Source organism: Nipponia nippon, unplaced genomic scaffold (genome assembly GCF_047370975.1).
Source record: "Nipponia nippon isolate SJK-2023a ecotype South Korea unplaced genomic scaffold, ASM4737097v1 scaffold_2, whole genome shotgun sequence".
Classification (NCBI taxonomy): domain Eukaryota; kingdom Metazoa; phylum Chordata; class Aves; order Pelecaniformes; family Threskiornithidae; genus Nipponia; species Nipponia nippon.
In genome coordinates, this window is record NW_028262336.1 from 22,691,515 (window position 1) to 22,704,803 (window position 13,289).

The 13,289-nt window shown below is 39.3% G+C and overlaps 1 protein-coding gene across 1 annotated transcript in view; it reads right to left on the reverse strand.

The window, feature by feature from the left end:
* Positions 1 to 13,289, reverse strand: part of SAMSN1 (SAM domain, SH3 domain and nuclear localization signals 1) — a 96,839-nt gene that overhangs the window by 48,687 nt on the left and 34,863 nt on the right. The window contains exons 8-10 of the mRNA XM_009477147.2: positions 12,315 to 12,383; positions 7,318 to 7,441; positions 5,807 to 6,183 (exon numbers count right to left, since the gene is read on the reverse strand). Of these exons, the coding sequence (XP_009475422.2) occupies positions 5,807 to 6,183; positions 7,318 to 7,441; positions 12,315 to 12,383 (570 nt within the window). The remainder of the gene's footprint in view (positions 1 to 5,806; positions 6,184 to 7,317; positions 7,442 to 12,314; positions 12,384 to 13,289) is intronic.

The window sequence follows — 13,289 nt, forward strand, 5'->3', positions numbered from 1 at the left end:
GCACTGTTCCTTTTTGTCTATCAGTTCATGTATCTTTGAAGACTAGGGAGCATGGGGGGAGTTTCTAGCTATCTCTACCTTGCAAGAGAGGTGCTGTGTATACAGGGTGAAGGCCTGAGCTGGTGGGCTGGTGGGGAGAGCAGGGTAACAGGTGAAATTAGCTAGAATTAGTTATAAAAAGCAACAGGAAACCTGTCAGGGGGCTTGTAAATGAAGATATGATAAGATGAAAAAGAAGCAGCTGGAGACAGTTTCATATCTTAGAAAACAAACCCTGTTTTCATGTCTCAGCCACAGCTTATCACCTGAAGACCCATCATTATGGTCTTGACTGCTTTGTTTACTGCCACCCTTTCAGCTGCTCTTCATTTCTTCCCTGGGCAAAGACTTTGAGCCTCAGCTTGGGTACAGCTGAGCAGGGCTTCCTAACACCAGTAGAAAATAGATTTATACTTGGCGAGGATGTGGCTTCTTACCTTGTCACTGAAATAGGAACAAGAGCTACAGCTTTTAAAAGGACCACTTACTACTGACACTGAAGCAGCTAGAGTGATCAGAGCAGTTGAAAATTGGTGTCTCAGAAAAGCAATTTGGGGATTTCCAGGCATTCTTTTTAGTGCTATATTTGTGCCAAATGAGGGTTCAAAATGTAATTGAGAAAGCTCTTCTAAGGCATGTTCAGGTGTCTCTCAACAGAAAGACATTAGCTGAATAAAGAAAAAAATGCAGAAAACAGTCAAATTGCTTAAGAAAACTGAGCAGCCAGACAGTCCATTAAAGCCCACAGCATTCTAGTGCACAGGAGAAACTGCTGGCTGAAATGAAGTGGAAATCTTCCCGCAGCCATTCTCTGGGCTGTGCAAATGGTCAAATGCAGCTTTCAGCTTTGAAGCACATTTTGCTAGAGAAGAGCACTCTCTATCCTGTTTGTTCATTACTGTCCATACTCTTCCTCCCCACTCTGCTAACCTAGAAAACAATGATCAGTCACTGGTATCGCAAGAGATCCAATAACCTGTGTAAACCTCAAGGCAATATACAGCACCTCTTTGAGAATCAAGATGATCAGGAGCAGCAAAGGCAGTACAAAGTGCAGGGTAAGAGCAATCATAGCAAGCAAGCAAGCAAGGCTGTTATGGGGCAACCAGGAACCAGAACCTATTAAGCAGAATATGTCAGGAAAAGTTAGGACAAGAAAATGTCCAAAAATAGAGCTGAAGAGTGTTTCTTCAACAAACAAATGACTGTCAACTAGACATGTCTACTAAGGGTCAAAGGGAGGTGCTGAGAAATGGCTTGTCTGGCAAGAAAGCAAGTCAGAACAGGAGGAAAGCAAAAAGCCACAAGATTACTGAAATGGCAGAGAACCATGGCCATAATAGCAGGGCTACTGTAACCACAATAAGACCATAAGACATTCCTGAGAGGAATATGGAGGCAATGAACACAAGCATTGGCATAAAGTCACTTGCAGTTTTCCCAAAATTATTGTTCATTCCACCACAATGTAATGCATTTATATTGGATAGAAACAAAACTTTTGAAGCTTTCTACTCTGCTCTTAACCTGAAAATGGCAAAGAAAAGATATCTTGCTCCGCAGCACCCTTAGATTTTTTTCTTTCTCCTCACCAAAATCCGGGGTCTTCTCTAGTCTTGGGAAATGACCCTCGTCTTTTCATTCTCACTGAATACCAAACACAGGTTGCAACATATAAATATTCTTATGGTATCAATAACTAAATCCTTCTTCTGTTAAACCTAACCATGCTTCTAAGATACTGCAAGAACAGAAACCACTTCCAGTAGCTCTCTGCTGATTTGTCTCCAACAGGAGATGTGGTCTCCTCTTCTTTTCCTGTAAAGGATGCCTGTGTCATCCTACAAACACAGCTTCCATATTGCACAGTTATCTGGGAGAGTGGATGGGTCAGCCAGTGAAGCAGCATGTTAAAGTATTGCGGTAGAGGAGAAAGGGACTCATCAGCTTTTCTCTCTCTGTCTCAGGCTGTCCAAGACAGCCTGGGAACCCTTTTGTGAAGAGGACCCCTCAGTTGTGACCCCACTATGTGCTCCATTCTGTGCCTGTTTCAGGGCCCATCAAGCTCCTGTACTTTCCAAGCTTCTGACTCTAGACTTGCCATGCCTTACATGCGGTTACAAAAGTCTTATGCAATTGCACAGATTGAGTAAAAGCAACAGAAGGCTGCAATGGCTTGTACAAAAGTCACATGGACATGGCACTTCTAAGTATACTACTTTGTTAGAGTAGCGACGATGTTAGCATACGAGTAGCAGAAGGGCAGCTTCTAGTAACCACAATTTAAAAAAAAATGAGGAAAAAAGTGTGAGACAGACAGCTGAACTGTTGCTGCAGGGCTAAGCTTGAGGAATAAAAAGAAGTATTAAAAACCAATAACCTTTCACATTAAGGTCAAGTGGTTGTTAAAGTGGTGTCTGGACAATCTTTTCTTCCATCCTCTGCCTGATTTTCAGCTGATTCATAACATTACAAACACCGGCCTGGATCACTCATTTCTCTCCCCAATATACTTTGTGGTAATATGAAAATATGCAGCATAGTAGTTTCTTTATCCAGGCATATTTTTTTCTTTTTGCTGAAGTATTCAGTATTTTCTTAAATATATTCTTATACTTTCTAAGGAAGAACTATTTACAAATTACATCTCCTTAGGAAGAATATCAGCAACAATAATTTCACATGGCAATCTTGACACACCAAAAAAAGCAATGCTCTATGTTGCCCCTAGCAAAATTTTGACCAACCACTAATTATATTGTAAACAGCTGAACAATGCAGAAAAAAGTGACCTATGTCTAAGTTAACTTTGCACAAAGTTGCTAACAGTGGCACTGTGGCTATAAAATGGTAATGCAGCACATTCAATTCTGTATTTAATTAAAGGACAGAAATGCAGGCTTCTAAAATGTTTTCATAACACATGAAGGTGGGCAAGATGGGTGAGGTTTGAGTTATTGCCAATGTCCCCATGCCAGAGGCAGTCAGCTAACACAAGCATTTATTGTGCACTTAACTGGGGGAGGCTGAAGGAAGAATAGCTGGAGGAGTTTGGTGAGCCTGCTGTAGCTGAAGATGGATGTGACTTTTGCAGTCTGTTCTCACAGTTCTTGTTTAGGTAACCAGCTTGGATGATCTCTGTCAGCCTTTTTATTGTTTTAGGTGAAACAAACAATGGCAATATGAAGCACCATAAGGGAGGCTGTGTAAAGTGCTGAGGAGGAAGAAAGGAAGAGGAAGAAAGGTGTCAAAAGAAGAAACTGGAGGAAGGGAATTAGGATCACTCATATTTTGCCTCTCTAAACAGCAATCTCATGAAGAGATACAGGTCTTTTTCCTTGTGATTTCAGGAGAGCACTACTTAATTTATTATCTGCAATTCAAGCTTTAATTAAAGCTAGGCTCAATCAGCTTTGCGTATGTTCCTGAGATGAGTCTGGATATGTGTCCAACCTACATATTCTTCTGTCCCCCAAACCAGATCAGCCACAGATTGCTGATGGAATAGCAGAGTCTTGGATCTTAGTCTTGCATCTACCAGTTTTGTCTGCCTCAATTCAGGACATGCTAACTAGCATTTCAGTAGCATATCTCAGGCTATCTCCTCCACATCATGCTGCAGCAAAGACAACAGAGTAGTAGCCAAGCCAAGATCAGCTAAGAAAATGAAGTGATACTTTACTCATAGAATCAGAAAGAGTATTATAGAATATATTGGGTTTACTCTAAAAAGTAAATCAGCATCAGAAAGAACATCTGCATCATCCCCAATGTCTGATCCCCTCATAGCAAAACCACCAGTGTTGGCTTGTTTGATTCTTAAAAAGCAGAACTGAAAATCCAGTCTTTGTAATCTTCAATTGAGCCAGCTGGTAGAACGCAAATGCAAAGAATGAGATGTCTTGCCATTGCCTGTAATTTAAATCTAAAGACACTAAGCCCACAGAGATACATTAAAGTGAGGGAGCCCATCAGGAAAGCAGATGGCAAAATAAACAATAATGCAGAAAAAAAAAAGCACTAAACCTCTTGCTGGCACTTAAAAGTAACATGGGTAGGACAAATCTCACCAGGGTAGAGAATGTTAACAGCCTGTTGTGACAAAATGAAATAAAATTATTTGAATTGACACTTATGCTCTCATAAATCTGACCGACACATCTATTATTACTATTTTGCCCTGGGACTTCAGCCTTAGCTTGGGATGCTGAAAGTTGCTTTCATTAGGAGCAGGCATATGATGGAGCCCAGCATCTCTGACACAATTTGGTTTGTACCGAGTCCTATTTACTGGCAGACAGGACGACACACCCGACAGAGCATAGTCTTTGTTCACAGCTCCCAGCCTATTTCTGCCAACACTCTGCCCTGAAGGTCTGTCTCCAGGGGCTCTCCCTGGGAGTTTGCAGTGCTGAGGCTGTCCAGGCTTTCACTGCTGCACCTTTCTCAGCTTTTTTTAAGGGTAGCTTGCTTTCTCTCTCTTCTAATTACAGTTCCATCAATCAAAGCTTTAGCCTTTCTGTTTTCTATGTCAAATCCCAGGAAGATCTTCTGGGATACATTCAGCTAGATAAATCCCAAGTTTCAGGTACTGCCTGTTGTTATGCCAGCTACTGAATTGAAAAGAAACTGAATGACTACTTCCACGTATGCAGAAATGTGGATGCTGTATTGACCCACACATCTATGCCTGTGTACCTTTCCTAATGATATATGAGCACGTTAGAGAAAATGCTGTTTTCAGCAGGAGACTCTCTGATATAAGGCTATGGTTGCTCAGGTCTCCATTTGAACACTCAGCTTGCAGGTTTCAGCAGGTATCTTGCCTCCTGTGGTTTAAGTGCATGTTCTTGGGTGCTGGCCTTATTGCACAGTGAGAACCAGCTCTGTCCCTGGAGCACGGTAGAAGGAATGGGCATAAAGGGAAAAGAGGCTACTCTTTACTTCTTCCCTGATATATTTGAGTCAACCAGTCACCCTCCATGTGCTTATCACTCTGTGGAGTGCCAGAAGACCTGCTCTGCCCAGTGAGGAGAGGGAGAAAAGCCTCATTGCAGTGTCCATATTTTGCATATCTATCTCGTCAATTAAAGTTTTTCTTGTTTTTGTTTTTCTAGTTTTAAATAGCCCTCTAAAAAAAGCCAGCAGTTAAAATAGAATAGCTTCCTCCCAATAGCTATGCAGAAAGATAATTTCAGACCAAGATTAAACTCTGCTCCTTTGTATCTGGCCCTAAAAACTTCTTGCTGCCACAAAGGTAATTGCAAAAATAGGCTCCACCAGCTGAGCTGAACCAAGAAGGCAGAAACACCAATGCTTCTTCAACCTCCGATATTTGTCTAAATAACTCTAGTGTACTTTACTAGTATTGCAGTGACCTCTAGGGGCCTGATCCAAGCCCACTGGCTTCATTGGCCCTTAATGAATGACTTACCCCAGATTTCCAGAAGGTTTTCTAAGCCTGGAAGGATGAGTATTTAATGTACAGATGAAACAAACAGCGTGTCTGATGAGAAACAGAATAGCCTAAAGCCTTCTGTCTCAATGCTGATGATGTCTACGTGGTTAAAAATGAACTACCTAAGGTTATATGAACCCCTGGTGTTAGCCTGAACAATGCATTCACATCCATTTACCTGAAATCTAAATTTGGTTTATTGCATTTCATAACCACATGGAAGATGACAGCATCTCTTTAATGCTGAATCAGAGCAAAAAGTTTCCACTTTTTATGCATATCAGCACAAAAGAAACCATTTCCACTTACCCAGGAGTACTGTAGATCCATATCAGTCAGGGAATATGTAAGATGTGGCTGATGAGAAGAGCAAGTACAGTTTTCCCATTCTTCTATTTTTGAAATCAAGAAGTCACAAGGACAGAGCTGGTTATCAGGAAATGGCTTCCAGTCACTCCACAGGTGAAATTCGGTTTCTGAATGAATTGAGATAGTTCCTAAGTTATTAAGCCTGGAAGTGTATGAGCGGCCCAGAGATGCAGAAATAAAATCTGCCCTAGTCTCAGTCTCTTCTTTTCTCTTCACGTTGTCTTTCCAGGTCTTCTTTTCCTGAGGTTTTGTCAGTTTCATGCAAGAAGTTAGTGCTTCTTCGTCCTCTTCAGAGAGATAAGCATCTTCTAATGTATCTTTAAAAATGCAAATACTTCTGTTATAATACGTTGCAATTCATAGAGAAAATAGCACACTTCTTAAATGCTGTCTGTTGCATTCTATAGAATGAAAAAGCTGAAGACTCCATAAAAAACAAATAATAATGATAATTAGGGAGATGGAAAGGATTTTGTACTGGGTCAGATGTTTGAGCCAAAAGCAAGATTTATTCTCCATTTGGTGAATTTGTCTTGTTTCCTCAAAAGCCTGGAAAACTGCACTGGTTCTGCACTGAACATGAAAATTTGCTAATTAAATGTCATATTGCTGCATAGTTGCAGAGAGCATGAGTTTAGCTTAAATACTGGAAAAGCTGGGAAAGCTTTTCTGGATAATTCCTCTCCCACCCCTTCCCAGTATGTACGTTGTAGTTATAAAGTAGTTGCTGAAATCTAAATTTCCTCATGTGTTTCAGCCCAAGCAATGATTTGGCTAGAGCATTAGTTCATCAGATAGTTTAAACTCATTTTGCTAGTATTGGTTTAAAAATAATCATATACACAAATGCATTGTACAACAAATGCATGCACTGTTAAATTAATGTTGGCAAAACAAGTTCAGATGAAGAACTGCTGCGCAGTCAGATCAGTGATCTGTAGGAGACTTGAGAAAATAACCTGAGCTCAGCATGAGTTTAGTAGTCCTGTGTCTTATGGCCCTAGGCAATCAGGTATGATGAGAGGCCAACTTGCTTATCATACCACAAACCTTCTTGCGTTCCCAGCTGCTACTGACTCATGGATTAACAGTGAAAGTTATCTCTGCATTTGTGAGTTTTGCCTTTCTAATCTGAAACATGATACAAAACTAGGAACTACTCTAAAAACAAATTGTCCCTGGCACGGAGGCCCCACTGTTATACAATTCTATTTAGCTAAAATCCCCACTTGCAAGATATACTGTTACAAAACTCAAGCTCGTGTGACAGGAAACAGGTTTTCACACTATGAGGAAGTCAGCGCTAAAGTGGTATCACAGTAACATCTCAGCTGGGGTTTGAAAATCGTGGGTGGTGAATGACAGACCAGGACAGGATTGTTTACAGTTACGTTCAATACAGTGTCATTTGCCAAATGTTGGAAAGAACACTGATATGATGTTTTACTTACTGAGGGGGAGCAAAACATGTTTGACATCCTCCAAGCTTTGTGTGCTCGTTTTTTTGGTTCGGACCAATTTCTGCAATCGTTTTAATGTTCCCATGGATTCTGCTTTATCATCTAGTTCTGTACCCTGGCAAAAAAACCAAAGACATTAAAAGCATTCAAACCCTACAAATAAAAACTAAGGGTAACATGGTGCTTATTTTGAGAATTCCAAAGTCCCAGATTCAAAGAATTAATCATCTACACAATGCTTTAAAAGTTAGGCACTTCCTTGCTTGGGACCAATAGATACAAAAAAGGAAAAAACACAAGTCACAAGAGGCATCAAAATTAGATCAGTGTTCATATTGCTGTTTACATATTATTTTTCTTTAGTACCCCAGTATTACTTAATACTTAATTCCAGATTAGTTCCAGAAAACATTTTGATATATGCATCCACTACATTATCCAGAAGCATTTTAGGTATGCACATAAATCCCAGCTGTGGCGAGCTACTGCATTTAAATGTGTAGGGGAGTGTGTTCTGAAATACTTATGTCTTCCTTTATTCAAGGCCTTATTTCCTTTCCTAAATTAAATGACAATAATTTAAATGACAATTCAAATCTGTTATTGTGCATTCCAACAATGCCCTACTGGAGAAATTCAGGGTTTGGGTACCACAGGCTCCTAGAGCAGGAACTTTGTGAACATGCAGCCATCTCACATGCTTTCATTTATGTTAAATCAGCTGCTATCATGTAAATCAGTCCAGAAACACTTGAGTTCACTTCCAGTCTGACTCTGAGCTTCTCTGTGAGTTTCAGAGAGAAATTTCATACTTTGACAGCAAATAGCCTCTCTTCCATAGACATATGCTGTGTTTGACATAGGATATCTTCTTTTCATTAGAAACAAAAAAAGTAAATACATTAGAAATTAGTAAAACCGCAATTCACCAATGGCTACTTTTTGGAACAATACTGTCTGGCTTCTGTGGATGTTCACCTATTTACACTGATAACAAATTTGGCCTGTTGTGGCAATGCATCTTTGGCAATATTACAAGTGGATTAAGTGCTAGTGCTGATGTTATCAGAAGGTAGAAATGCAGAGACCTTTATTGCACTCTCCCCAACAATTAGGTCACACATCATAGATCCTTTCTGCTTCCTCATATGCATAATCCTCTGAGACAAAGTCATCAGGGAGCTTGCTAGCACAGTCTAATGTATAGTGGGCAGGTTGCTTAGGGATGGGTCTCAAGAGATTCTGAACTCCTCAGCTTTCATTTGGGTTGAAGGCTCTTTGCAAAGTCTTAGCATGAAGCACATCTGAAGCCCCAGCATTCACATATTACAAGTTACAACCATCCCCTGCAGCAATGATAAGGGAGAGGGTGTATGTTAATTTCAGATTTAAAAAAAGACCACTGTTCACTTGACAGATAACTGCTTATAAAGATGCCTGTCCTTCAAGTGCCAAAGGTTCAGAAATTTTTCTATGAAGACATGAGGTTCTGTAAGCAGAAATAGAAGTCCGAGACTTCTATGCCCAAGCAAAGGACATTTTTGTGTGTGTTTAGTTAGTTTTGTGTCACTAGACAATTGTGTTAAAATAAGTCGAAGCAGAGAGTTAGTGAAAGCTACGTGATAATAGGTGGGATGTTCCCCTGTATATTCAGATGTTTGATTTCAAACCTTGAAAGGGTTTGTACCAAATGATTTACACCACCAGTTCATCTTGGTCCAGCTATAAATTGACATGGAGATTTAATAGCCTACAGAATCTGGTATATCCTCCTCATGTAAGACCAATGGACTAACAAAATATCAGAAATTGTCTTGAACCAAGCATGACCTATTGAAATACACATATATCCGCATGTGTAAAATGACACACAAAAAAATCTGAAACTATCATCTTATTCTTTCAGGCATTGTTCTGATGAAATGTGTCAGCTATGCTGACTTATTTCCTTAAGGATAGGACCTTAGGAGTCCTCCTTTTGCTAAACACAGTGAGTAATGCAGAAGTTCCCGTGGTGGACAACACTTGGGTTTAGACTCCCTTCTGCTCAGCAGCATGTTACATTCCTTCAAGACTGCAGACTGTCCTGAGAACTGGGACTCAACCACAGGAACACAGCAGAAAGCCAGAGCGTTGAATTTAAATACCTTTTCATGTCTCCAGTGTCTTTTGTAAGTTATGGCTATGTTAGTATTTTAGTTTCAATCAGGGGCATATATTTGAAGTGAATTTCAAAGCTATCCTAGTAAGCTGAGTTTTGGTCTCAAAGTGCCACAAACTGAACACATAGCAGATGAAATTAAGATGAAAGATGCTTTCCAGAAGTTCAACTGATGAACTCCAGCTACTATTGGATCTCCAACAGAGAGGATCTGAACATAGGTAGATCCCCCATAATGCATATAGTGTGGACATCAGCTCATATGCACCAACTGTTCTGCTGTACCAATACTCACATATTACTCTATGCTAGTTACTAATATAGACAAAAACTATGTGCTTTCAGTCTGCCATTTGAAGAATTAATTATTTTATTTTGCAGACTAACAAAACCTACTGGTTTTGAGTTTAAAAGCCTTTAGGTCTTCTTGAGGATCTTCACTGTGGATCAAGGTCTCAGCAGATCCAACTTAAAAGTCGTCAGCTTAGGGCTCTTTTACAGCTTGTATCTAAGTATTCATCATCCACTGTGGGCCAAATCCAAGCATCCTTAGATTAGTCACATTCTGATTTGTATTTCAAGCCCCCTCTCCCCTCTTCCAAATTTGAGACAGTAGAACTGCAGTGTTAGCTTAGCTAAAGAGAGAAATCGAGGTGTAATTTTTCAGTCTCTCATTGTGAGATGTCTTTGCAAAATAAATCACAGTGGGTTTAAAATGCTAATATTGCTCTAATATAAGATCTCTTGTAATAATAATAATTTGTTCACTTATAAGTAACGATACAAAAACAACACGATGACTTTGAGTTACGATCTGGGATTTCCATCATGGAGACATCAAGATAAACGGAAGATAATCTATTCAGATAATTTTATTAATGGCAAACTCTAATCCTCTTTACCTTAAAAGCACTCATTTGGTGGAGTCTATTGTTAGTGAAATGTCATAAGGGCTTAAATAATAAATACAGTAACCCCCTTTTATGGAGAAAAAAGCTCATGCAGTATCAGTTAGTGATGGGACATCTTTTAAATTTGCAGTATTTTATTTTGGTTTACCTAAGCGTTCAAATCCAGAAGTTTAGCTGCCTATCCAAACAGAGGTAAAACATTCTTTGATATAGAAACCAGACAGACTAGAAGGTGAACTGACCATCCTGGTCTCACAGTTTTAGTGTATTGTTCTGGCAACCCTCACCCACAGCTTAGTGAAAGCATGCATAAAAGTGAGAAAAAAAGGTTAAATGTTATGCTCTGGTTTCAGGCAATTTTGTGCTTACTGGTTGTGTTATCTGGACTCTGGTATCTCTAGCTGCTGCTGTCCAGGATATGAGAGAAGGAAGTGCAGTGACAGAATGTGCCATGCTGCTGGTTAAACCAGTAACATACACTAATTTGGAGTATGCTGCTTTCCAGTACCTTCCTTCTCTGTGGAAGGGGATTTTCCAAAAGGAACTATGGGGGAATATTGAAGACCAGTGCACAGAGCAGTAAGTCTCCGCTCATAAAAAGGTGTTCATTTAAAAAATATTTAAAAACTTTTAAATTTCCCCCCCTCTGTGTTCTAGGGTCAGAGCATTTGCTCACTTGAATATTGTAGCTGTGCTTGTGTTTTGCCCAATCTATAAGCAAAGCTATCTATAAGGAAAGAATTCCCTCATGAACAAGAATATTCTTTATTTCCCTGCTTAATAGGTTTTAGTAATGCAAAATCATGTCACACCACAAATAAAAATGAATTGTGTAAAAAAATAAATCACAAGCTGCCCTTTAGTTGCAAATAATTTGCATGAAGTGTGCATGAATACTTATGGACAAAAAAAATATGCATTTTAAAATACACTTATAAAAATGTATTACAGAAAAAAAAGACCCAAATTGCGTCTGATAAACTGTTTCCAGTTTATCCTAAGATATTCTGAATACCTTAGAAATCTTTGCTCACTGAAATGTTATGAGGATTAACCTGGTGACAGAAATACAGCAATTTGGAAGCTAAGTGTAAAACACTCTTGGTCAGATTCCAGCAATCTCAGTCCTGTTGAGCACTCTCTTCCCTGGGTGTAACTGCATTAATTTCAATAAAAGTACTTGCACAGCATGTCACTTCTCAGCATAAAGAATTCAGTCATGGCAGAGTCTAATCTCTGTGATTTTTCCTCAATTGGTTTGCCTTTCCCAAAGAACTGCAGTGATTTAATCATGATTACCTATGCACTTAAATTCAGAGCACAGTGTAATAGTAAGAAGCCAAAAATTACAGTATGTTTACTGTGTGAATGGTGCTATGACTATTTTACCATAGAAATTTTTGGAAATTTTCAGTAATACCCTTGCTGCACATAGTGAATATTAAAATAGTACACGATGATAGAGAACTTTCTGCTCTGTTTATACAAAGAGTTAGTTCTGTAAAATGCACTGAATTTGTATAAATTTTATGTTAAAAAATGTCAGTAAAGTCACAGTCAAGCAGTATATAGACAAGCACTGTACAAACTTCTTTCACGTGCTCCTGCCCATACATATCTGACCTTTAAATATTCCCATTATTTTAGTCTGGTATTCCAGCTACTCAAAAATGACTGCAGAGTCAAGCTAAGCAGGCTGGGATTATAGGCAAATTTTCTCCTGGGAATCACAGAGCAATAATAAGATATTCTATAAAAGATAAAGAGATATCATGAATAATAGCATGGATATGGGTAAAGATATTTCAGCTTTTGGGGAAGAAACATACAGTAAAGGAAATCCTACAAAACCAGCATGTTCTTCCAGGCTGCTAGCTGCTGATGAAAAAAAATGAACGATTTTCATGGCAACTCACCATTTCATTGTTACCAGCCACACTTGAATTGTGTACTCGTGGTGGAATCCACTGCTCATAGTTTATCACCTAGATGGTAAGAAAAGTAAAATAAAAAACCCCAACATAAATAAGATGAATAAACATAATTAGTATTGTGTCATTGAATACAGATTGAGAGCTCAGCAGTCTTTCAACCTGGTACTGTATGCAGATAAAAGCGAAGGCTGACATAGACCAGCTGACACTCATTGAAATCAGTTTGATATTGAGCTGTCTTAATTTCCTTAGTTATCTGGGACTCAGTAACATCTTGGAGTCATCACAGTGTATGTGGTAAAGTGGCAGAGCCATGCATTATATCATGGGATGCTTGGGTCTTGTCCTAGAACTTGGCTCTCCTTTCTCAATGAGCAGGAAAGCCATAGAAGACTTCCTCAACAGCAGCCCCCCAGCTGAGGAGCAAGTGTCACTGATGCATTTCTAAAAAGAGTCTTGTTCTTGTGAACACCTCATTTTGCCTGGGATATTAAGCCTCAAGGGTATGAGTTTGAATTGGATTAACAATGCAGAGAAAATGGGAGGATCCTCAGAACTAAGCAAAGACAAGACTATATGCACTTTCATCATCTGCCCATAATCCATTTCTTGGTCACAATGTCCTCGTGATAGGAACACCATGAGAATACACTTTCCCTGGGGCACTGATGCAGTCCCTAGTGGGCAAGCCTGACAGTGCTTGTAGCTTATCAGTGAAAGTAATGAACACTAGCCTTTTTTCTTCATGAATATGAATGACACTTTGAAGGCTGAATGCAACCTAAGAATTTACGTGAGAAATGAGGCATGAAACATTTTTGAAAATGTATTAGCCCAAAGACTGTATTACTTCATATTTTATGTCCTTCCCAATATGCTACAAAGGGTTTGAGACATCAAGGGAGCCCTGTTAGACAGGAACAAACATGAACAAAGATATGAAAAATAAATGCAGAA